A 21005-nucleotide genomic window follows, 5' to 3' on the forward strand; every position below is an offset into this window, starting at 1 on the left:
GCGGGGCGTTGGGGGAGGGGAATCGAGGCGTTGGTAGGGGAGTTTTGTGATGGGTGAGGTGGATTGCGTTGTGTGTCTGCGTGGACGTGGGATGCACATTGGAAGAAGACGAAATGCGACTGGCGGGCACCAAGGAACACGAAGTTAAAGAGGCAGGCAAGTGGGATGGGAAACTTCCAAGCGATTTAGTAGACTGTGGCTGTACAGAGAGTCTGCCTGACCAAGCACGGGATGGACATCATCACATATATGTATCTCTTCCAGCCCTACCATTTCTGGGCAACTACCCACCGAATATGCCTCGCACCAAGGGTCTTTTGTTTTGACGTCAATGTACCTGTAAACCCCTGCCGTTCCTTCTTACAAGTTGCTGCCTGAGGGAGTTTCCTTTGATATGGACGCATGTTGCATCGGAAGCGTGCTGGAGGGATGGCAGAGGGGAATTTGTGAAGTTGTTTCTTTGGGCTTTTGGAGGGGCCTGCCTCTAGGCAACAGAGCTGAAGTGCAGCGCCAGCAAATCAGGAGTGTCTGTGTCAGCCGCGCTGCTCACGGCGCTTACGCGGCCGTGAGGGAGCCAAGCAGTGAGATGCGCAGCACTCGTCTGACCATTTGCATCAGATCAAGCCTGAATTGGAAGGGATGGTTCCGAGCGTTGGATTTATGGTGAAGCATGCGCGTCGGATTCTGGTGCAAGTGCATCGAAGTTTGTGATGGGATTTTAGGCTACAGTAAGTCTTTGACTGTTTGGTCAGAGTCTTAGCACCGAGACACCAAGGTAGACCTTCGTATAAAATTATGAGAAAAGCTATAGAACACTAGTCATTTTGAGCGAAATGATGTATAACTGGTGTAAAGTTTTCTTGGAACTGCTATTAGTAGATCTACTCAACTATTGCATTCGGCTGGAAGAAGCACATGGGAACATCTTCCGTCAACGAAACTGATCATACCATGCATACCTAGTCTTCTCGAAGACCAGCCCCTTCGAATGAAGGATCATGTTTGCAACTACAAACTTCTTTCGAGTGACGATGCTCACTGTCAGGCTCGGTGCCCTATCCAACTGAGCAACGACTTTACTACTGTCTAGGACCCGAAGACAGCAAATTCATAGTGTAAGCCAGATTTCATATTAATCATCTTAAAATAATAGTGTTTACCCATGAAATATTCACCTTTAGATTATGAAATACTTTTAACTCGTTCCTAACAATAACCTGTTGCTCTAGGTAGGCAGTCTTCATTCATTATCTGAGAAAGATGAATACTTTTATCATACTGCCTAGTCAAGTTGATCACAAACTAATACGTCCTAGAGAAGCTAGAGACCCTCTTGCTCAATTCAATATGCTCGCCATGCCTTAGATCAATGATCGGCGGGTTCACAGGGAGATATAGTCATCAAAAAGGGGCCGATCCGCGGTTCGAACGCGGGACTCTTGCAGATAATTCATTGAATCCAAAGCAAGGATCTTACCACTTGACCAATCGGCCTGTCTGTTGATGTCTTCTTGATGGAATAGCTTCAATTGCAATCGGAATAAGGGTGAGTGATTTGTGTTCGGGGTGAGGTTGAAGATGTGAGGTGAAAGGCTGGGTGTGGGCGGTGTGTTGAGTCACCCGGCAAGCGAGCGTGAAAGGGCCTCACCTGAACCCACGACAGGGAAAGACGGTTACGAGATATCCTAGGTGCCTCAGGTATGCAACTGACAGGTCTCGAGGCAGTTTTCTGGCAAAAAATCACAATTTCTTCATGTCCTTCCGTGAAAGTAAGGCTAGCAAGTCAATTGATGGAAAGAGAAGACGTTCCTGCTACGCAGACAACCATTCCAATTTCTAACTATCCCTTAGGAGGTGTCGCAAAGACGCAGTTGAGACCCTTTCCGGTTATGATCATGCTTATTTCCGTCTCGTGAACGAGCCGCAATCGGCAAGAACCCAGTCGGTTGAGGGAAGGTGATGTTGAGTTGTTCTTGCCGATGAACGTTGACATACGAGGGCAGCTGGAAGGAACGCCGGCCAACACCTTCCCAAATATGGAACCTGCTGTTTTTAACGTTCCCACGGTGAAGATGTTCCATACCATTCCATTCCAACTTGTCCTCCTCCATCATCCTAGGTTCCCCTTGTCGAGTCGCGGCTGTGTCTCTAGACCGTTGCCTCGCAATCCAGCTTTCTCTGCGAAGGCGTCCTGTAAGTATTTCTAATCAATGATGATCTGTAACAGAGCTAGACTGACTCTTTTGAGAGACCAGTAGCTGCATCAGATCCTCTTCGATTCTCCACTCACCTCTTCTTCGCACCACCTAGACTACAGTCATGCGAGAACTCCCTCCTCTGCAGCTCGACGGCATTGAAGCCGAGATGGATAATGACAACACACGGCCTGACACTTCGAAGAGCTCAGACGAGCCTAACCAGTCTTCGTTTCGGCCTCGCTTGAAGAAGCAGAAGCAACATCGGGTTAGATATCGTTTTCTCACTCCCTCTGAATGGGCTATCGTTGCTCATGGAATCGGCGGTGTCAATGATACCGAGGGCCACATTGCCCTTCATCCTTCCTGTTGGTATTATCCACCCAAAGGAATCCCGAATGGACTGTACAGAGATGTCATCTGGCATCGGACCAAGTATTTCTACATGTACCATGGCATGAGCTCCATTCGATGGGTTGCCTACATTCTTCAGATCATTCTCGGAGCGATCCTTACCGCAATCGGTTCCATGTCTTTCAAGAACGGCACTCCCATCACCATAATTGCGGCTACGAACACTATCAATGCTGGAATACTCGCACTTTTGCACAATAGCGGACTGCCCGACCGTTACCGCTCTGACCAGGCGGAGTTCGACGAGGTCGAAGACCACCTCAAACAGATCCTCGACACTGGCATTGTCCCAGAGAACATGTCTGTTGACCAGGCTCTCATTCATTGCTTCAGTCTCTACCACGAGGCTAAAAAGACCGTAGCGGCAAACATTCCGGCAACGTACACCCCCAGCTCGGTTCTCGGAGCTGGTCAGCAGGTTGGTGAGCCTCAGAAATCTAGCGCCACAGGTCCAACAACATCCAACGCTGCTAGTGGCGTCATTGCAACCCGACTTTCAGTGGCATTACCAAAGACAAGTGAGGCACAGGCCATTGAAGAGAGATGATAAGGCCTCATTGCATGGCGAGAGAATGGGATGATGTGAAGTTTGTGTTACCTAACCCTGAATTATCGTGGTAAGAAAGGAGATTAAGGTGTACGGTGCCTGTTACAGTTTTGGCATGACCTTGGCAGTAGTAGATGATAGGCAACTTGTGTTTGATCGGAACGGTAACGGGATGAACAAAGACAAACGTGCATTCTTAGACTAAGTCACATTTGCATCTAATCGCGTTGCCTGAAGGTGGCGAGAGCAAGATTCTTGGGGCAAATTCATGGATAACGGTATAACGATGCCAAGCTGAAAGCACTCGAATAGATCAATACGTATGCTACACGCCCTCCAAGCTTTGGCAAGGATGCTGATATCTTACACTACAAGGAAATGCTTCTCGTACATGCTCTCATTTCAACCTAGTGCCCTTTTGCATATCGGGATCATCCCCAGTTGATGCCGAGGAACCTGACGCCTTTCTTTCCAGAACCGGTCGCCGTATCTGCGTTCTCAAGGTAATGTCGCTGGTGCCCTCTCACATCAACGTAGAGGTACTTGTATTCGAATTCGCCGGAGATGGGCGTCTTGATCATGTGGAGGTAAACCACACCCCTGTTGAGGGGCCCTTCGACATGGAAATGCATGAGCATATGCTCGTGGCCTCTCGAATCCGTGTTGATAGTAGAGCTAATCAAGTCAGACTTATATGATCCTTGTCATGGGAGAAGCGACATACGCAATCGGACGTGCTCGTCGCCACTTGTTATACGTTTCCTCGCCATGGCAAACAATCTTCTTCGAATCTCCCAGCATTTCGATGCACTTCTGATCAGCCTTGATCTTGTCAACGACTCGGTTGAAGACAGCAGTTTTGCTGTCCGGAGAGAAGACATCTGTCCACAAAACATATGCAACTCCGCCCTGTTAGACCACCCTCATCGTTAGCTACTAGTTGCCGCGGGGTAGAAGTCATTTGACTTGCCGTCACTGCGATACCAGCCAAAATCAGCCCAAAGTTGAAGGTCTGCTGAGTCGCCCTGGCTGCCTTTTCTCCCCCAGAAAGCTGCGACCAAGGTACCGACCCATTGTCGTTGAATGGTGTGACTTTCTTTCGTTTTGAGCTAGTTGTCGAGGCGGTGGTTCCGAGACCGTACTGCGTCGCATAGCTTCGCTGGAGTAGTAGAGGTTGTAGTCGGGGCGCAAGACCTAATCTCGCAGTTGCGCGGATCGCATTCGAACAGGTAGTCGTCTTCATCATGGTGGTTCGACGTCAGCCATCGTACAACCGCAGCAAGCAGGGTACGGTAGTGGTCGAAAAGAGCTCGGCAGTCGAAAGTTGGAGCTCCCCATGTAGCTGGTCTGGGCGAGCTCTGCAAAAGCCTCTTGACCGCCCTTGGCAGAATCCCAATTGCCAGCCCACTGTGGGGGAATTGATCTAGCCTTTTTAGGTCTAGCGCTTTGGCTACATGCCACTTCACCCAAGGGCGGCGACTGCCTCCTGAACTTTTGGACACGAAATTCAGATAACTCCGCTCCCTGCTTCGCTCTCGGTTGCGCATCATTTCTGTACCCGCAACCTGCACCCTCTTTCGCTCCCTTTGACATCACGGCCTTCGCAACAGGTTGCGCTTTCAGCTCCAGGACTAGAAGCACACAACTGATTTTTTGCCAATACCGTCACGATGGCTGCACTCGCTTCCAAGCAGCAGTCGCTCAAGATCTTTGAGAAATTGAAGACTAAGCCTGCGAACAAGGTATGCCCAATACCCTGTACCCCTTTATGCCCAAAGTTTGCTATGTTGCGCAGTGTTGATTGACTTGCGCACACCACAGATCTGCTTCGATTGCGGCGCCAAGTACCCGACATGGACCTCAGTTCCCTTTGGCATCTACCTCTGCCTCGACTGCTCGTCTAACCACCGAAACCTCGGTGTCCATATCTCCTTCGTCCGATCCACCAACCTCGACCGTACGTGTACTCGGAAGACCGTCTTACTTTCCCTCCCTTGACTGACCTTTACGACAGAATGGCAGTGGGATCAGCTGCGTGTGATGAAGGTTGGCGGCAATGAGTCAGCTACCAAGTTCTTCCAGCAGAATGGAGGTACTGCTGCCCTCAACAGCAAGGACCCCAAGACCAAGTACCAATCCAGCGCTGCCACCAAGTACAAGGACGAGCTGAAGCGCCGCGCGGCAAGAGACGCTCAAGAGTACGTATACAAATTGTCATTCTTGAGTGCCAGATAAGCTGACGAGACAGATACCCCGGCGAGGTTGTCATCACCGACGCTACCGACGCCGATACCTCTACTCCCGCTGGCGAGCCTGACGATGACTTCTTCTCTTCCTGGGATAAGCCCTCTATCAAGAAGCCTACGCCCCCGATTTCTCGCACTTCCACTCCTCCGACCGTCGGCCGAACCGCCTCTCCCTTCCTCAACGCCAACAACGGTGCCGGCAAGGATATTGCACGATCCTCCTCGCCCCTGTCCAAAACGGAAGGCGATAACAAGCCCACTACCGGCCGCGTAACCACCTCTGCTGCCCTGCGCAAGACTACGACCTCCACGGGACCCCGTAAGGCCAACATCTTGGGAGCCAAGAAGGCCCCCAAGCTTGGAGTCAAGAAGGTCACGGCTGATATCATCGACTTCGACGAGGCTGAGAAGAAGGCCAAGGAAGAGGCGGAGCGCATCGAGAAGCTGGGCTATGACCCTGAGGCTGAGGAGGAGAAGAAAGCCGCCAAGGTGGATGCTGTCGCGGCTCCTACCCCTGCTGCTCCCTCGGGTGGATACGGATCATCCAGCCATACCCGTCAAAAGTCTGACGCCGAGATGGAGCGTTTGGGCATGGGTGTTCGCAAGTTGGGCTTCGGCATGGTTGGTGGAGCCAAGGGTGCCGCCGCAGCGCCCAAGAAGGCCGGAACTGGTGGATTCGGCTCCGTTGGCCCCATCAAGGCTAAGACTGAGGGTAAGAAGACCGCTTTCCTAAATCACGAATGCGCAACTAACAGCGATGCAGATGAGAGCGAGAACTACGCACGCAGCAAGTTTGGCGCCCAGAAGGGAATCTCCTCTGATGAGTTCTTCGGCAAGGGCTCCTTCGACCCCAACCAACAGGCCGAGGCGAAGACTCGTCTGCAAGGTTTCGAGGGCGCTACCTCCATCTCGTCCAACGCATACTTTGGCCGCCCCGAGGATGAGCCGCAAGAGGAATACGGCGACCTCGAGGGCGCCGCCAAGGACTTCATTCGTAGATTCGGTATTACCGCAGGCGACGATTTGGAGAACCTTGGTCAGCTGGCCGGCGAGGCCAGCCAGAAGCTGCAGGGTGCCATCCGCGCCTACCTCGGAAGCTGAGCGGTTCGACATGACGTCACTGGAAACGACAGAATTGAAATTGGAATTTCACTTTGCCATTGAGATATAGAAAGCGGCCATATCCCAAGGTCCCCCCCTCGCACCGTTTAGAGGGACGAATGCCTTACGCCAGGGGAGTCGGAAGGTAACGAAAGCAGAACGTTGGACAACAGCAGGCGGACGCGAAAAAAGGATACCTTGTGTGCTTTTTCACAACGGACTGCTTATCAAGTGAGCCTGGAGGGTCATCGTGGGGATCTCGAGGTCGGGAAGGGAGGAAAAGATGCATGCTGAGGGCTTTTGAGATTTGAATTGCATCCCGGCACATGAGGCGTACAGACAGAAGCCGGCGACGGGGGAGTGGATTGACACTTGCTTGGTTTGGGTCTAATACATAACTATGAATGAATAGAATTGAGCTTCATCACCATGTTCTTGTCTGTTGTCTAGCGTGTTCTGTCTTGGCGCTGAGGAGTTGATCTGCGGCCGAGAACATGTGTGGAGAGACGGGGAGAGAGGTTATAGCATGTGAAGTATCCACTTGGCGCTTAGCCTTCCAAGGGTCCGTCGTGTTCATGTGTGACTTGGCAGCGGAAACTCTACAAAAAACTTGAGCGCAAGAGAGTGCGAGAACACGTTGCGACTTTTGGGGGTCAGCCGTTCCAGTCACGTCCCATTTCCTTACTGGCCACTTGTCGGAGAAAAAATTCAATCAGACCTCGAGCACAGACGGAAGTTCTCTGGAATTTGGAACTGGAGAATTGTTCGTCTTTTCGGCTTCCCCAGATTGGGGATGCCGCAATGGCGTCACAGGAAAATAGTGTCAACTTATATGAAGAGAAGTTTGTAGTTCATTTCATGGTATGCTAGCAATCATCCATCTCAGTTCATCTCAAATATACAAAACAAGAGCCTCATAACTCCAGGCCCTGGGGAGGCGCCAGGCATAGGCTTCTCCTGGCGCACACCCAAATATGCGACCAACTAAAAAAAGAACATTACGCTTTTTAACAATTTACAACTTGGCAATCATCTTGTTGCCCTTCTGAAGCCATGCGACGGCGTCGTTTACAAATTCGTCCATGACTGCCTTGGCGGGCTTCTTGTCATTACACACAGCGGCGGCCTTACCCATGAGGAAGGGGCGGAACTGGTCGAGGGCATCGTCAATGTCGACCTCTGCGGCGTTATCGTCGCTGCCGCTCTCGCCGCTGCCCTCACCGTCGCCTGAGTTCATGAGCTTCTCAAGGTCGGCCTCGTAGGGAATGACACCCTTGGCGGTGAGCTCCTTGATCTCCTGCTGGCGCTCGGTCTCCCAGTTCTCAATGTACGGGTTCTTGCGTACACGAAGGGGACGGCCGGTGAAGATGAGGGTCTTGATGTTGTCGTCGTGGCCGGCGGTGCGGACAGCTTCCTTGTGTGCCTCGGGGGCACCGGCCTCATCAGTGAGAATGAATCGGGTTCCAACCCAAACGGCACCGGCACCCATCATGAGGGCGGCGGCCAGAAGCTGGCCGTTGTGGATGCCACCGGCGGCGATGACCTGAACGGGGCCCTTCAGGAGAGGGCTCTTGGTGTTCTTGCAGAGGTCGACAACGGCGGGGATGAGGACAGTGGTGGGGACGTCACCGGTGTGGCCACCACCCTCACCACCCTGGGCGCAGATGATATCGACGCCGAGGTCGAGGCACTTCTGGACGTGCTTGGGGTGTCCGATCATGTTCATGTAGACGATGCCGGCAGCGTGAAGTCTATCAACGACGTGCTTAGGAGGGACACCGACAGCAGAGACGAAGAGCTTGGCGCCCGACTCGATGATGATGTCAACAAGCTGGTCAAGCTTTCCCTTTGTGTAGTCGTAGCTAAAGAACAAGGAATTAGCCTCGGTTAAAGGCTGTAGATGCGGCACATGCCCGCGCGCCCTTCACTCCAGAAGACGTGTGGAGTTGAGTGGTTCGATGCTTACTTGGTCTTTCTCGCGCTGCCACCGACCTGGGGAAGAAGCAGATCAACACCGAAGGGGGCGTTCTTGTCAACCAGGTACTCCTTGAGCTCTGCGATCTGCTCCTTCAACATGTCCGGTGTGTATCCGACACCACCAATGACACCGAGACCGCCGGCGTTGGTGACAGCAGCAGCCAACTTGGGGCCGGCAGCGACGTTCATGCCGGCAAGCAGGATCGGGTGCTTGATCTTGAAAAGATCGGTGATGGGAGTGCGGATTTGCTCTGTTATCGCGGGAACGTGTCAGCAGTAGCCCTGAGGCGGACCATCTTGTCCCATGTGACAGGCAAGGTCCGGATAGCGAGATAGGTTACTTACGAGGTGACGCCATTGTGCCTGTGTTACTGGATGTGATAAATGCTAAAAAGACCTGGGTATATCGGGTCGTGAAGCTGTACAGACGAAGAAATTTGGCCTGGGAAGAAGAGTAGTAGATGAGAGGAAGAGCAAATAAATCTTGGGGGAAGAGGTGAGATCTGGCAATCGGCGGTTTAAAGGGTTCCGGTGGTAGTAGCGCTCGGCATCAAAGGCACTTTTGGTTTCTGGGGAAGAAGGGGCGGAGTAGCGTTGCCATGCGCCCCTGCTGGGAGTCCTGGGCCGAGGTTCGCCTGTGACCTCAGCAACTAATCCTGTTTGGGCAAGGCGGGTCAGTCCAGCGGGGTGGATCTGGGGAACCTGAGAGATGCCGAGGGTCACTTACCAGCCTCCAGCCCAGAAGCGGGACAATTTCACAAGGGCCACAGGAGCACAAGATACAGTACAGTTTGGTGTACCTTACATAAGCAGGGCAAAGCATAATTCGTTTATGCATCCCTCCCTCCACCCCAAAAGTGATTGATTCATCGATCGGACTCGGACCGGTGACCTCGGTCTGAGCTTTCCGTGTTCACATTTACTGTGAAATTGGAGTCGTTTTGCAAAGCCTCGTGGGGACCAAAGTAGGAGACGTGTTTGACGTTTACCCCCTTTCTCTCTCTTACTCACTTTCGGACACGGTCGTTTTTTCCCATCTTGACATCGCACGGCGAATGCGACGGGTGAATTGAACAGTTGTGCTCTCTACTGAGTCTGACAGCGGGCCTGAGCACCGAGTCAACCAGGCGCTTTTATCCGTTCCAGAACGTTTGGAAATGAGCCCGCAAACTCTCTCTCGGCTCGAATCATGTCATGATCTAACCATCTTCCAACCTCGTTGCAACCACAAGCGGGCACTTCGGACTTTGGTTCTCTGGAAACACAGACGAGCGTCTGCACCTCTTTGTCAATCTGGTATCCTAGACGACGACCCCCGTCTTCCTTACCAGCCTTGGAATAGCTTACTTCGCCTCAGGTCAGCCCATTCTACGGATACCTCACTTCGTACACTGATTTCCAGTCGAACCCCTCCAAAGCCACTTTACGCGCTTTTCCACGTCTTACCTAATCACTGGATTGTAAAGGGACCACCACGGTGCACACCCGACCCTCATTGGCTGCAAGAAAAGATTCTCTCCTTCTTAGTGACCCTCAACACACAAGACACACAAACCCATTGGATATTACCTTACTGGACTGTGGGCTTTTTGCCGTTGGCCTCCTTTTCTCCCTTCCGTCGTGATGAAACCCCCAAACCCCCTCCGTCACCAACCCTCCCTCTTTCCACGAGCTTGCGCCCTAGCACGGAGCAACAATGCGCGTCGCCAGTCCCTAACGCCGCGACTTGTCCGGTTCCAGCTCACGACGGCATCACCAGCAGCTGCAACATCCTGCATAGCCTCTTCCTCCTCGCGCACGTTCTGCACTTCTTCGTCACGGGGTAGTCCCTCCTCCTCCACCAACCCTGTCACCGCACTCCTCACCCGCTCCCGCCCCCGGTCAGCAGCAACCATGCCCTCCCGCCGGACCCCGTCGCCGGTCATGTCCGCCGGCGCCGCCCAGACCCGGTCGGCCTGTGGATGCGCCTGCAGCGGCGGCGGTGGATGCGGCAGCGGCGCCGCCAAACCTAAAGGTCCGAGCACGGCTTACATCGCGCTCGGCAGCAACCTCGGCGACCGCGTTGCCTGGATCGAGCAGGCCTGCGCCGAGATGGATCGCCGCGGCATCAAGGTGAAGCGCACCAGCAGCTTGTGGGAGACGGAGCCCATGTATGTGTTAGATCAGGATAGGTTCGTCAATGGAGTCTGTGAGGTTAGTGACACTCATTCTTTGAAATCTCTCCTTCACTCTGTCTCCGTTCATGAGCTCAGGGTTTTATGTGTGATATTCATGCACTTCTTGGAAGTGTAGCTATGTCAATTAACTTTTGACTGATCGGATGACATACAGGTCGAGACTGAACTCGAACCTTTGGCTCTTCTCGATGAACTCCAGGACATTGAGCGCACCCTGGGCCGTAAGAAGCTGATAGACAAGGGCCCCCGAAACATTGACCTCGACATTCTCATGTATGGTGATGAAAAGATTGAGCATCCTCGTCTCAACGTGCCTCACATCGGCATACCCGAGAGAGAATTCGTCCTGCGACCTCTGGCTGAGTCCGTCCTCTCTCAAACGTCCTCTCACATGACATGGCGACTAACACACTCCATCTCAGACTCATCCCAGAAAAGCCTCTCTACGCATCCAACCCCTGGAAACTCACCCTGGACTACCTCAACGAGCTTCCCCCCTCAGCGGCGCCCCTCTCACCACTCACCCCCATCTCCGCCTCTCACCCTCCCCTCGCCGCCCTCACCTCCAGCCGCCAAACCTACGTCATGGCCATCATCAACGCCACTCCCGACTCCTTCTCCGACGGCGGCGTCCACAACGCCCAAAACCTCGTCGCGACCCTCAAATCCTTCGCCGCCGCCGGCGTCACCATCGTCGACGTGGGCGGCTGCTCCACGGCCCCGGGACGCCCCGAAGTCCCCGCCGACGAGGAACTCGCCCGGGTCCTCCCCGTCATCAAGCTCGTCCGCGCCCTCCCCGAACTCGCCCACCTCGCCGTCAGCATCGACACCTACCGCGCCTCCGTCGCCGAGGCCGCCGTCGCTGCGGGTGCCGACATCATCAACGACGTGTCCGCGGGCCAGCTCGACCCGTCCATGATCCCCTACATGGCGCGCAGCAACCGCACCGTCTGCCTCATGCACATGCGCGGCACCCCCGCGACCATGAACTCGCTGACGGACTACCCCGACGGCCTGATCCCCACCATCGCCCGCGAGCTTCTCGAGCGCGTCGCCGAGGCCGAGGCCGCGGGCGTGCGCCGGTGGCGCATCGTTCTCGACCCCGGGTTGGGCTTCGCCAAGACGGGGCCGCAGAACCTCGAGATTTTGCGCCACATGGACGAGTTGCGTTCCTGGCCGGGCCTGGAGGGGTTCCCCTGGCTGGTTGGGTCTAGCCGGAAGAGCTTCGTCGGCAAGTTCACTGGTGTGTCGAAGCCGCAGGAGCGGATTTGGGGCACGGCGGCCACGGTCGTCTCGGCTGTCCAGGGCGGCGCGGACATTGTCAGAGTTCACGATGCCGTTGAGATGTGCCAGATTGTCAAGATGGCGGACGCCATTTACAGACACTGAGCGACTTGATTTGCTTGGCAATACAAGGATAATAAAATAGAATATGTACAACAAATGGGAATCAGCGATGGGTATAGACTTCCTGTATGATAAGATGGCAACAAAAGCTTTGGTTTCACGAGCCAACTTCTTCGACTTCATCTTCAGCTGAGCTTTGACTAAACAAACCACCTTGATTCACAGAGAAGGCCACGAATTCTTCCTGTACTATCTCGACCATCGTTGCAATAACAGTCAACATCCGCGCTCTACTTAAACCGGTTCCGAAGATTGGCAGATACGCCCAAAATAGCTTGGCTACTCACCAGTACTCCTCTCTCGTACCAAGCTCACTGCTCCTATAGATAGCATTCAACATACGATGCCTAATCAAAGCAACGTCAAAATCCGGCGCCTCCCCAGAACCCCTGGCGAACGCCTCCCACGCCTTGCCCGTGTTATTCGAAAACCCCTTGACCTCATCCACTTCAACAACCTCCAGCACGGGACTCGGCTCAGCCTTGACGAACTTGATCGTCGGCGGGAATCCCTGGATATTCCCCATCAAACCCTCAATCAAAAGCGTCCCCTTTGTCCCCGTAATCTCCCAAAAGAAATTCTTGTCAACCTGGCTCATACCGTCCTAGCAAACCGCAGTCGCAACCCAACCGCCGAAAAACCTCCCCACCACAAAGGTATAATCATGCACCGTCTTCTCAACCTCACCTTTCAACTTCCCCTCGCTGTCAATGGTAACCACCCATAGCCAATTATTCACCAACGTAGCCTGAACTCCTCTCAACTCCCCAACACAAAACACATCGCGTCCGGCGCGTGGCCCGCCGAGATGGACACTAGATTAGCGCCATTCTCGATATGGGCGCCGTACCCCACCGCCTCGGGCATCGTAGGCCCGAACCAAGGGCTCGTGAACAACATCGTGGTCTGCAGCATATCCCCCAATGCCCCGCGTTCCACGAGTTCCTTGGCTTAAAGGTTAGCAGGGTCCTGACGCCCTTTTCTCTAGCTAGGGACATCAGGCGCTCTGCCTCGATGCTGTTCCGCGCCAGGGGCCACTCGCAGAAGACGGCGCTTTTCCCGGCGCGGATGGCGGCTTCGACGGCTGCGGCGTGGAGGTGGACTTTTATGGTTACGGCTATGAGGTCGACGTCTGGGTCGGAGACGAGGGCGTTGATGTCGCCGTAGGCTTTGGTGTCTTGCGCAAGATTGTGGAGGCGGATTGCTTTTTGGGCTGTTTCTCTGGAGCTGTTTTGGAGGGCTGCGAAGTTGTAGTGTTTGGAGTTGATGAAGTAGGGGAGGTGAGCGGCGACGGCCCAGGACCATTCGCTATCCTCGTTGTTAGTATCTGTGAGTTTCAAAGGAATGAGAAGCGTGGCTGCTAAGGTACGTACGGTCGGGAGGATAGGCCGATGAAGCCGACGTTGGTCACTTTAGGGGACATTTTGGAAGATGGGATGTCGCTGTTGGAGTGATTGAGATGCTAGAATGTAATGTTGGACGGATTGAATGAACTACAGAGAGAAGTGTCTAAGAGCGATTCGTCTTGATATATGCACTACATCTTGAGATATTTGCCACGATTTTTTTATTCATCGCGAGAATCCCCATTCTCGTCTTCGCGGATTTCGTCAGATAACAAACACTGATCAACCTTACCATTATGCAGTATGTGTTCGTGGGTAAATTTGTCATCTTAAATTGTTGGTTTAGACCGCAGACCATCCGCCGGGCTTAGTCAAAAGCTTGTATAAAAGTCCGCCAACTCATCCGCTATCTCGAATTTGGTTCAAAACAGAGTCGGTTCGATTGCCGTTGTATCCCAGAAGCGCAAAGTCAGCCAAGATGATATCAAAATTGCCATTGCGTTATAGAAAGTTTACATACCCGGAAGTGGGCATCACGGTTCCGTGCGACATGTTTATCTCAATCCGATTAGTCACTTGTTGTTCAAAACTTGAGAGATCATAACGTATTACTTGCCCCTAACTTGGGAAATTTCAGCTCCAGATCGGAAACAGGTGTTCTCTGTGCGATAAATCCGAAGTGAGGAGCAGGGCCCTTCTGATGCAAGGCAAGTCAACCCAGCTGCTAGACCAAGATCCAGAGCAGGTGCGATGGATCCCATCACGTTAGCCGTCGACGGGCAAACAAGAGAAGGTTTCCAATCGGTGCTTCAGGAGACTGAAAAGGGCAATCATGTCTCGCAGAATACCCACCTATTCCAGGTATTTTGAAGCCCCTGATCGAGCCTTTGATAATCGAAATATCCAGTGTCATCCCTTGAAAGGTGGAGGCATCTTGTTCCCAAGCTTTGGGAGAGGAGAGATATAGAGTCGTGCGTGACTTGTTGCTGTGGGAGATAGTCGTTGTCACTACGAATAAGCTGGTACACAGAATTCGAGTAAGCATAATTCCTCAACAGCCCAGGCAAAAGAGTTCACCCCCCCGGTGCTGAACTGGGGGTTACATCTCTGGCGCTCATACTGGGAAATTTCTGGTGCTCATGCTGGGATTCGAACTCGGGTACTCGCTAAGCCTGTCGTCGAGTAGGCTGGTTGGCGTATAAATTAATTGTTGACCATGAACCATTCCACCACCCACGCCACAGTTTGACCTGACCCCCGACCTAGAGGGCGCCTGCTGTGCTGGTGACGGAAACGGGGTCGAGGGGGTATATAAGGCCTTGTGCGTGGGTGTTCTGGCTGAGTATTCCGTGAGTATTCTACATGAGTATTTGACACGAGTATGCTTTCCTTCAATCAGAAATTTGCCCATAGGGCGCTTTGAGTGCTATTGCCAGATGCGTTGCAGTGACGAAAGACCTTCCGCACTCGCCCAACCCTTTGACCCAGCCTGTGTAAGTATGAGATGCAGTATCATGCCGATCTGTCAGACTATTTTCCGGGTGGTCAATGTCAGAGATTATTCGTGTCATAGCAATAACGACCACTATTCAACTCGAATATTTTGTATGAGTGTAGTGTATTGGGACTAATGTGGTTGTTCTACACTACTCCAGTATTGTCTGTCCCAAGTATCGCATCGAACTGTTTTTGTCGACGCCGCAGACTGTTTGTTTGCCTACCTACAAGAATGAGATACTAGCCATACACGATCTCATTCTGCTGAAACCGAACTGATGTGGATGCTATCGCCCACCAAGGCCCGAAGGCTCAAGGACATCCTATTACTGTCCCCCACAAAGTAGAGAGACTACCCATACACATTTCCACAACGCCGAAAGCCTAAGCCAGTACGCCAGGGTATCTTAACTCCCAAGGTCCTTAGACCTCAATGTCCTTTTCACATCACCCAAGTCTCCGAAGGCATCAAGAGTCATGTGCTCCATTGTCAGTCGGAGAAGGCGCCAGCCCGCCAAGGTTCCTTTCCCATAACCCAACACCTCTCCCAGGCTGCAAGAGACACGAGCTCTACCGTTCAGCCTGAGATGTGTGTGTGCGTGCCCCTTAGCGAAAGCCCAACTGCTCCACATCCTTGCACTCAGCGGCGCCATATTTGTTATGGGTAGCCTCGTACCAGGCGGCTTCGACCATGCCGACGTTGCAGAAGGTGGAGGCGACGAAGTGCCAGATCAGTTCGCCCTTGTCGGTGCCCGCGCGGCAGGAAGCGTCCGAGGCGGCGAAGCAGCCACTGAAGCGTCTGAGGTTGCGCCAGAGATCGCCGCAGACCTTGGGGGCGTCGTCGACTCCCGAGTAGGCCTTGAGCGAGTAGGCGTGGAGGACGCGGCGTTTCATCTCCTGGTGCTGACAGAGTGCGCCCCCGTGCTGGACGAAGTCGTCGACTGAGGAGTCGGGGGCTTCGGGGGTTGCGATGTCTGTGTTGTTGACCTTGCCGTCGCCCTCTTTGATGGTGGGGACGCCTGCGTCGGTCTTGTCGTCGCCATCTTTGGTGGTGGGGACGTTTGTGTCGACCTTGCCGTCGCCCTCTCTTGTGATGGGGGGGACTGGTTTGGCCTTGGGGACATACTGTAGAGGGACGACCTTGTCTGTGTTGATCACACCGGCACCCTCTGGGATGAAGGCCTTGTCTTTTTCGCCAGCTCCAACATACTTGACGAGGTTGGGGATGCCTTCACTGACGACAGGTTTGTCTCGGCGGACGTTGCCAGCAGGAGCAGCGTCAGCGCCGAAGAAGACGGCGGCAGCGAGAACGATGAGGGTAGCAGAGAACTGCATCTTGACGATTGAAGTTGGGTTGCTTGTGTATGTGTAATTGGGTTGTAAGTTGGTTGGGTAGTTGTATGTAAGTGGTTGAGTTGACTTCTTGACAAGATGCAGTGATGAGAGTGGTATGTAAGATGGATGGAGGATGAATAGAAAAGAGAAATTGTAAGAGGAAAAAGGCGAGAACTTATAGGTTTCTGGGAGATCGAGGCCGTCACGGTGTCTGCATTCACGAGTCTTTTCTGACTCTTCGTGCCCTAACGTGCTCAACCTAAGGCTCAACCTGGTGGGATTGATGGATGCCAAAGGAGGTTTGTTTCACCGTGTGAGCATGATCCAAGGCGGCCCGTTGTACAAAAACTTCGGCATCAAGGTTGAGAGCCATGGCCTCCGTTTGTAATAAACACGGCTGTTAGAAACCTTGACGGGAGGTTAGCCAGCGGTGCGGGTATGCTTGTCAACCTTGAGGATGTAAGGCCAAGGGCCCTTTCTCCGCTCTATTGAAACCTATCGGAGTCAGGCGTATAGTTTCAACGGAGATTGCCCCAAGACTGAAGAGGCATCTGGTCCAGATTTCTGGCTAGCCTGAAAAGGCCTCGCTGAGCATAGAGGTATGAGCAGCAGAAAAGCTTGAGCCATAGCAGTTGAGGGTATAGGTTTCATGGAAATAGAGAGAACGAACGTTGGCTATCTCCTCGTGCAAATAAACTCTCTGGCAGCGTTCTGTAACGAGCCACGCCGTTATCCATAAACTCCTCCCTGCTGCTCAGAATATACTAGGTAGAGCGAGTAACCAGGTAGATTGATACATCGCAGCTCCAGACTTGCAGAACCAATGGCTTCATTTGTTACTTGGCCTGGAAGGTTTACCACGATATACTTGAAAGCAGTGGGTTCGAGATAGGGCGTACAATGGATAGAACTTCAAAAATCACTACACCACCGGACATCATTTTCAGTAGAACAACTACGGCAGTTTCAACGACGTAGGAGACATCCCGTAGGTGGTTGTGCAGCCATTCGCTGGCCACTACACATGATAATGTTAAAGCCTCAAATTCCTACGTTTGACCGATAACATCAAAAGCAGTGTCCAACTCAGGAGCTCTATCTATAATACTAAGGAGACGATTCCACGTATGATTCTCCCATTGCTCACAGGTAAGTCGTTCTCGTCACTCTATGTAGCCCTGTTTCACACTGTGGTTCCCGAACTAGGTATCTTATGAGAGCCAGAACTCTTTGCCAAGCTTGAGGGGTATAAGACGAGCCCTGATATCGGTCGATCAATTTCCACATCTTTTCCAATTACGCCTACTTTATCTTCGTAAGAAATAACGATACCCGATGAAGAAAGAGGTTCGGTGAAGGGTGTTGGTGAAGAACGACACGCCAGTGTGCACAATCATTATCAAGGAAATGGAGCTTGCTCTTATCGGAGAATATAATATCATACAGAAACATGGCGACCCTCTTGGGTAAGCGTCAGGCCTCTCGACGCATGGTCTGTGGCGGACGCACCTCTAGCCCTGGCGGTCACGATTGCGGCTCCGGATTCTGGGGAGTGGGGTTTGCCCGGCGCCGGGAAAGGCGCCGGAGGAGACCGGCCCCGCCTTCTCGGGAGCTTGCAGGATGTTCGACCCGAGTCGCATACTTAGACAACCGAATCTGAACCCCTGATTGCATCATGTGTAAGTGCAATAACTTGAGGAGCGCTTGTCCCTTCTATTCACATGCCTTTCGGTGATATCACAGGGTCTCGCGACCAGTGAAAGAACTGCTACGACGTTACTTCAGTTCACGCCCGCCGTCTATCTGCAAAGGCGCGACGAGGCTTTACAAGAATGAGTGGCTAGCATACAACTTTATTTCCCGACTTCATATCGCTGAGCTCGTATCGCTGAGGTAAGGACAGAAGGAGTTTAGAAGTCAGAACCCCCCCTCCCCTTAATCCTGGCCTGACAAGTGAAACAACTGATGCCCCTGACAGACGTCCCCTCAACCACAAGGCTGGGATGGCCTTTTTTTTTTTTTTTTTTTTTTTTTTTTTTTTTTAAAAAAAAAATTTATAACATTTTTTTTTTTTTTTATTAAAAAAAAAAAATCAAAAATAAAAAAAAAAAATTTTTCAAGATACATCTTTTATTTTCTCTTTTTTTTTTTTTTTTTTTTTTTTTTTTTTTTTTTTAAAAAAAAACATCTAGAACTCGATTCCATTCCATTATCAAACGACAAAAGCTCACAATTGAAATGAGAATGGATTCGGCAATATCCGATAGCATATTCTGCATTTTCATTTTATCCTGCTATCGAAGAGACAGAGGGGGGTGGGGGACCGGAATTATTCAGCCAACGCTGCTCGTTTCAGCAACGGCCCCTTGAACGCCACGAACCTGGTATTGACACGATCCTGCGACGGCAGATCCGTTTCGACTTCTCTGCTCTTGTCTCTGTAACGCCAACCCCCAATTGAAGGGGACAGGAAACGTCAGACGCACAGCACGGCGCGGATTGGCCGTGAGTACAGATGACTGCTCCATACTGAGAAAAAAAGGGGCCAAAACACCAAAACACCACGAAATACAATCATCTACACATTCAAGTCCCTTTCATCTGAACTTCGGCGTGGCGTGCGCGTGTTCATCCCCTCCCTCACCGAAGCACAACCTTTCGAAGAAATTCAAATCAACAGTCCCACGTCATGAGATCATCCAATATCGCCGTGTGGCTATCAATCGTAGCCGGCGCACTCGCATGCGACGGCGGACACGGCGACATCCGCGCCCTTGACACCAGCCTGGCAGCGATAGACAGCAATGACGCGCAGCAGCAGCAGCAGCAGCAGCAGCAGCAACAGCAGCTTCGGGATCGCATATGCGCCTCGAACCCGTTGACTTTTGCATCGTTGCAGAGCACCATTAAGAAGAACGACACATCACCGTACGGCGTCCTTGACACGGCAGACGAACCCTTTGTTGATGAGGGCGTACCTGAGGGACTTGGTGACTCGGAAGAAGCGCGGATCCGTTATGGAACGAGTAGGTCCTTCTTTACATATCACATCACCGTTCACCTGACCTCACTCATAACCTCACCTCGCCCATGACCTCACCTCACTTCACTTCATCTCACAACATAACCTCACTCATAAACTCACCTCACCTCACTCACCCTCACACCGGCTCACTCACTAACTCAACCACCAGATCTCAAATCACCATCCGGCCTCTGGCAAGTCCGCCCCTCCCCAGGAAAAGGCCTCGGCATCTTCGCCCTCGCCCCCATCCCCCGCGGCACCGTAATCATAGACGAAACTCCCCTCTTCGCAATCAACCCCGGCGCCCTCACCCCGGGCCAAGGCTTCGCCTTCGCCGCCATCGCAGCCCTTGTCGACGAAGCTTTCGCCCAACTCAACGCCTCCAGCCGCACAGCCTACCTCTCCTGCCCAGCGCATCGCGACCCGGGGGGCGCAGACGACGGCATCAGCAGGGAAGCCCTCATCTTCCGCACAAACGGCTTCACCATGTCCTCTGGCGAGATCGGCATCTTCCCGCACATTGCGAAACTCAACCACGCGTGCCGCCCCAACGCGGGGTCCGCCTCGGTCGGCGGGCGGAGGGTGATTTGGGCGGGTAGGGATATCGCGCCGGGCGAGGAGGTGACGATCACGTACGCGCCGCTGGTGCAGGATACGGACAGCCGGCGGGCGAGGCTCGCGCAGTGGGGGTTCACGTGTGATTGCCAGGCGTGCGAGGCGCGGGACGACGACGGCAAGAGGATCGAGATGAAGAGGTTGATGGGGCTTATCGAGCGGGAACTCGGGAGCGATGCGTTTGGCGGAGACGTGTTGCCCGACGCGGAGCGGCTCGTGAGGCTTGTTGGGGAGGTCGGGTTGGTGGATTACCTGGGTAAAGCGTACAAGTATGCTTCGTACGCGGCGTCGAGGTCGGGTAAGTTTGGGGCGGCGAGGAAGTGGGCGAGGAAGGAGTTGAAGATTCACGAGATTGCTGATGAGGAGTCGGAGTATGCGAGGGAGACGAGGGCGTTTTTGGCGTCGCTTCCGTTGTTGTGAAGGGGCGACTGTGTGGGACAGTTGACGAAGATTTTCATCAGTGGTTGCCGGCTCACCTCTCTCGGAACCGAGTCAAAGTCGGCATAGAAAAGGGGGTTGCGAGTCGGTCCAGTCCCCGCGGTTGAGTCACCCCGGCCGGTCGTGACGCGGCCGAAAACCGTAACCGGGGGATGGAAGGGAGGGGGGCGGACCACTCCGCAGACTTGGCTATCCGTACGGATACCGCTCCCCCCTCCTTTTAGGGGGAGTGGATCCCCCGCAGATCCGACCGGGCGTCTCAAAAGGGCTCCGTCCAGTGTTCGGCGTGAGTCACTCTGTGCGGAGGGGTGGTTGAGAACACACCAACGCAAGCTGAGAAGCCAGACCAACTCACCTGAACCGCGACTCCAAGTCACTTCGAGGTGAAGGCGAGAGGGGTACGTACCGCGCAGCTCCTTCAGGTTTGCAGGGAAAAGGTACAACGCCACCAAGCTAGACGAGCTTATCCTCCAGCGCCATGATATTTCAATCTGTGAGATGCTTGGGAAGCAGATGCGGGCACCGATAGGATAAGCACCTTAGTTAGGTATTCTTGGCGTAGGCCAGAGAACCGAACGAGAATCAAAATATAATGTGAAGAATGCCCCAAACACCTCAAATTCGAGGCACGGCATCGAATTCAATCATCCTTGTTCGGCGGTTTTCGCTTTGATTATCCATCCCT

General features: G+C 53.1%; 9 protein-coding genes across 9 annotated transcripts; 4 read left to right on the forward strand and 5 right to left on the reverse strand.

The window, feature by feature from the left end:
* Positions 1–2319: 2319 nt before the first annotated feature.
* On the forward strand, positions 2320–3156 carry CCOS01_16390 (uncharacterized protein; the record flags this gene model as incomplete). Its single annotated transcript, XM_060464526.1, has 1 exon — positions 2320–3156. The coding sequence occupies one exon, from the start codon at positions 2320–2322 to the stop codon at positions 3154–3156; it is 837 nt and encodes a 278-aa protein (XP_060305022.1).
* A 431-nt stretch (positions 3157–3587) lies between these two features.
* CCOS01_16391 (uncharacterized protein) lies at positions 3588–4402 on the reverse strand (the record flags this gene model as incomplete). Its single annotated transcript, XM_060464527.1, has 3 exons — positions 3588–3831; positions 3881–4065; positions 4133–4402. The coding sequence occupies 3 exons, from the start codon at positions 4400–4402 to the stop codon at positions 3588–3590; spliced, it is 699 nt and encodes a 232-aa protein (XP_060305023.1).
* Positions 4403–4826: 424 nt separating this feature from the next.
* On the forward strand, positions 4827–6503 carry CCOS01_16392 (uncharacterized protein; the record flags this gene model as incomplete). Its single annotated transcript, XM_060464528.1, has 5 exons — positions 4827–4898; positions 4978–5113; positions 5171–5354; positions 5405–6114; positions 6166–6503. The coding sequence occupies 5 exons, from the start codon at positions 4827–4829 to the stop codon at positions 6501–6503; spliced, it is 1440 nt and encodes a 479-aa protein (XP_060305024.1).
* Positions 6504–7518: 1015 nt separating this feature from the next.
* CCOS01_16393 (2-nitropropane dioxygenase) lies at positions 7519–8838 on the reverse strand (the record flags this gene model as incomplete). The annotated part of the gene is made up of 3 exons (XM_060464529.1): positions 7519–8365; positions 8470–8731; positions 8826–8838. 3 exons carry the CDS (start codon positions 8836–8838, stop codon positions 7519–7521), a joined length of 1122 nt encoding a protein of 373 aa, XP_060305025.1.
* Positions 8839–10126: 1288 nt separating this feature from the next.
* On the reverse strand, positions 10127–10258 carry CCOS01_16394 (uncharacterized protein; the record flags this gene model as incomplete). Its single annotated transcript, XM_060464530.1, has 1 exon — positions 10127–10258. The coding sequence occupies one exon, from the start codon at positions 10256–10258 to the stop codon at positions 10127–10129; it is 132 nt and encodes a 43-aa protein (XP_060305026.1).
* A 115-nt stretch (positions 10259–10373) lies between these two features.
* CCOS01_16395 (dihydropteroate synthase) lies at positions 10374–12046 on the forward strand (the record flags this gene model as incomplete). Its single annotated transcript, XM_060464531.1, has 3 exons — positions 10374–10673; positions 10812–11020; positions 11080–12046. The coding sequence occupies 3 exons, from the start codon at positions 10374–10376 to the stop codon at positions 12044–12046; spliced, it is 1476 nt and encodes a 491-aa protein (XP_060305027.1).
* A 301-nt stretch (positions 12047–12347) lies between these two features.
* On the reverse strand, positions 12348–13487 carry CCOS01_16396 (oxidoreductase family protein; the record flags this gene model as incomplete). Its single annotated transcript, XM_060464532.1, has 3 exons — positions 12348–12657; positions 13004–13372; positions 13438–13487. 3 exons carry the CDS (start codon positions 13485–13487, stop codon positions 12348–12350), a joined length of 729 nt encoding a protein of 242 aa, XP_060305028.1.
* A 2026-nt stretch (positions 13488–15513) lies between these two features.
* On the reverse strand, positions 15514–16242 carry CCOS01_16397 (uncharacterized protein; the record flags this gene model as incomplete). The annotated part of the gene is made up of 1 exon (XM_060464533.1): positions 15514–16242. The coding sequence occupies one exon, from the start codon at positions 16240–16242 to the stop codon at positions 15514–15516; it is 729 nt and encodes a 242-aa protein (XP_060305029.1).
* Positions 16243–18931: 2689 nt separating this feature from the next.
* CCOS01_16398 (SET domain-containing protein 5) lies at positions 18932–20302 on the forward strand (the record flags this gene model as incomplete). The annotated part of the gene is made up of 2 exons (XM_060464534.1): positions 18932–19268; positions 19437–20302. The coding sequence occupies 2 exons, from the start codon at positions 18932–18934 to the stop codon at positions 20300–20302; spliced, it is 1203 nt and encodes a 400-aa protein (XP_060305030.1).
* Between the last annotated feature and the right edge of the window lie 703 nt (positions 20303–21005).

The sequence above is a fragment of the Colletotrichum costaricense genome, assembly GCF_030867565.1.
Source record: "Colletotrichum costaricense strain IMI 309622 chromosome Unknown Scaffold_29.1, whole genome shotgun sequence".
Classification (NCBI taxonomy): domain Eukaryota; kingdom Fungi; phylum Ascomycota; class Sordariomycetes; order Glomerellales; family Glomerellaceae; genus Colletotrichum; species Colletotrichum costaricense.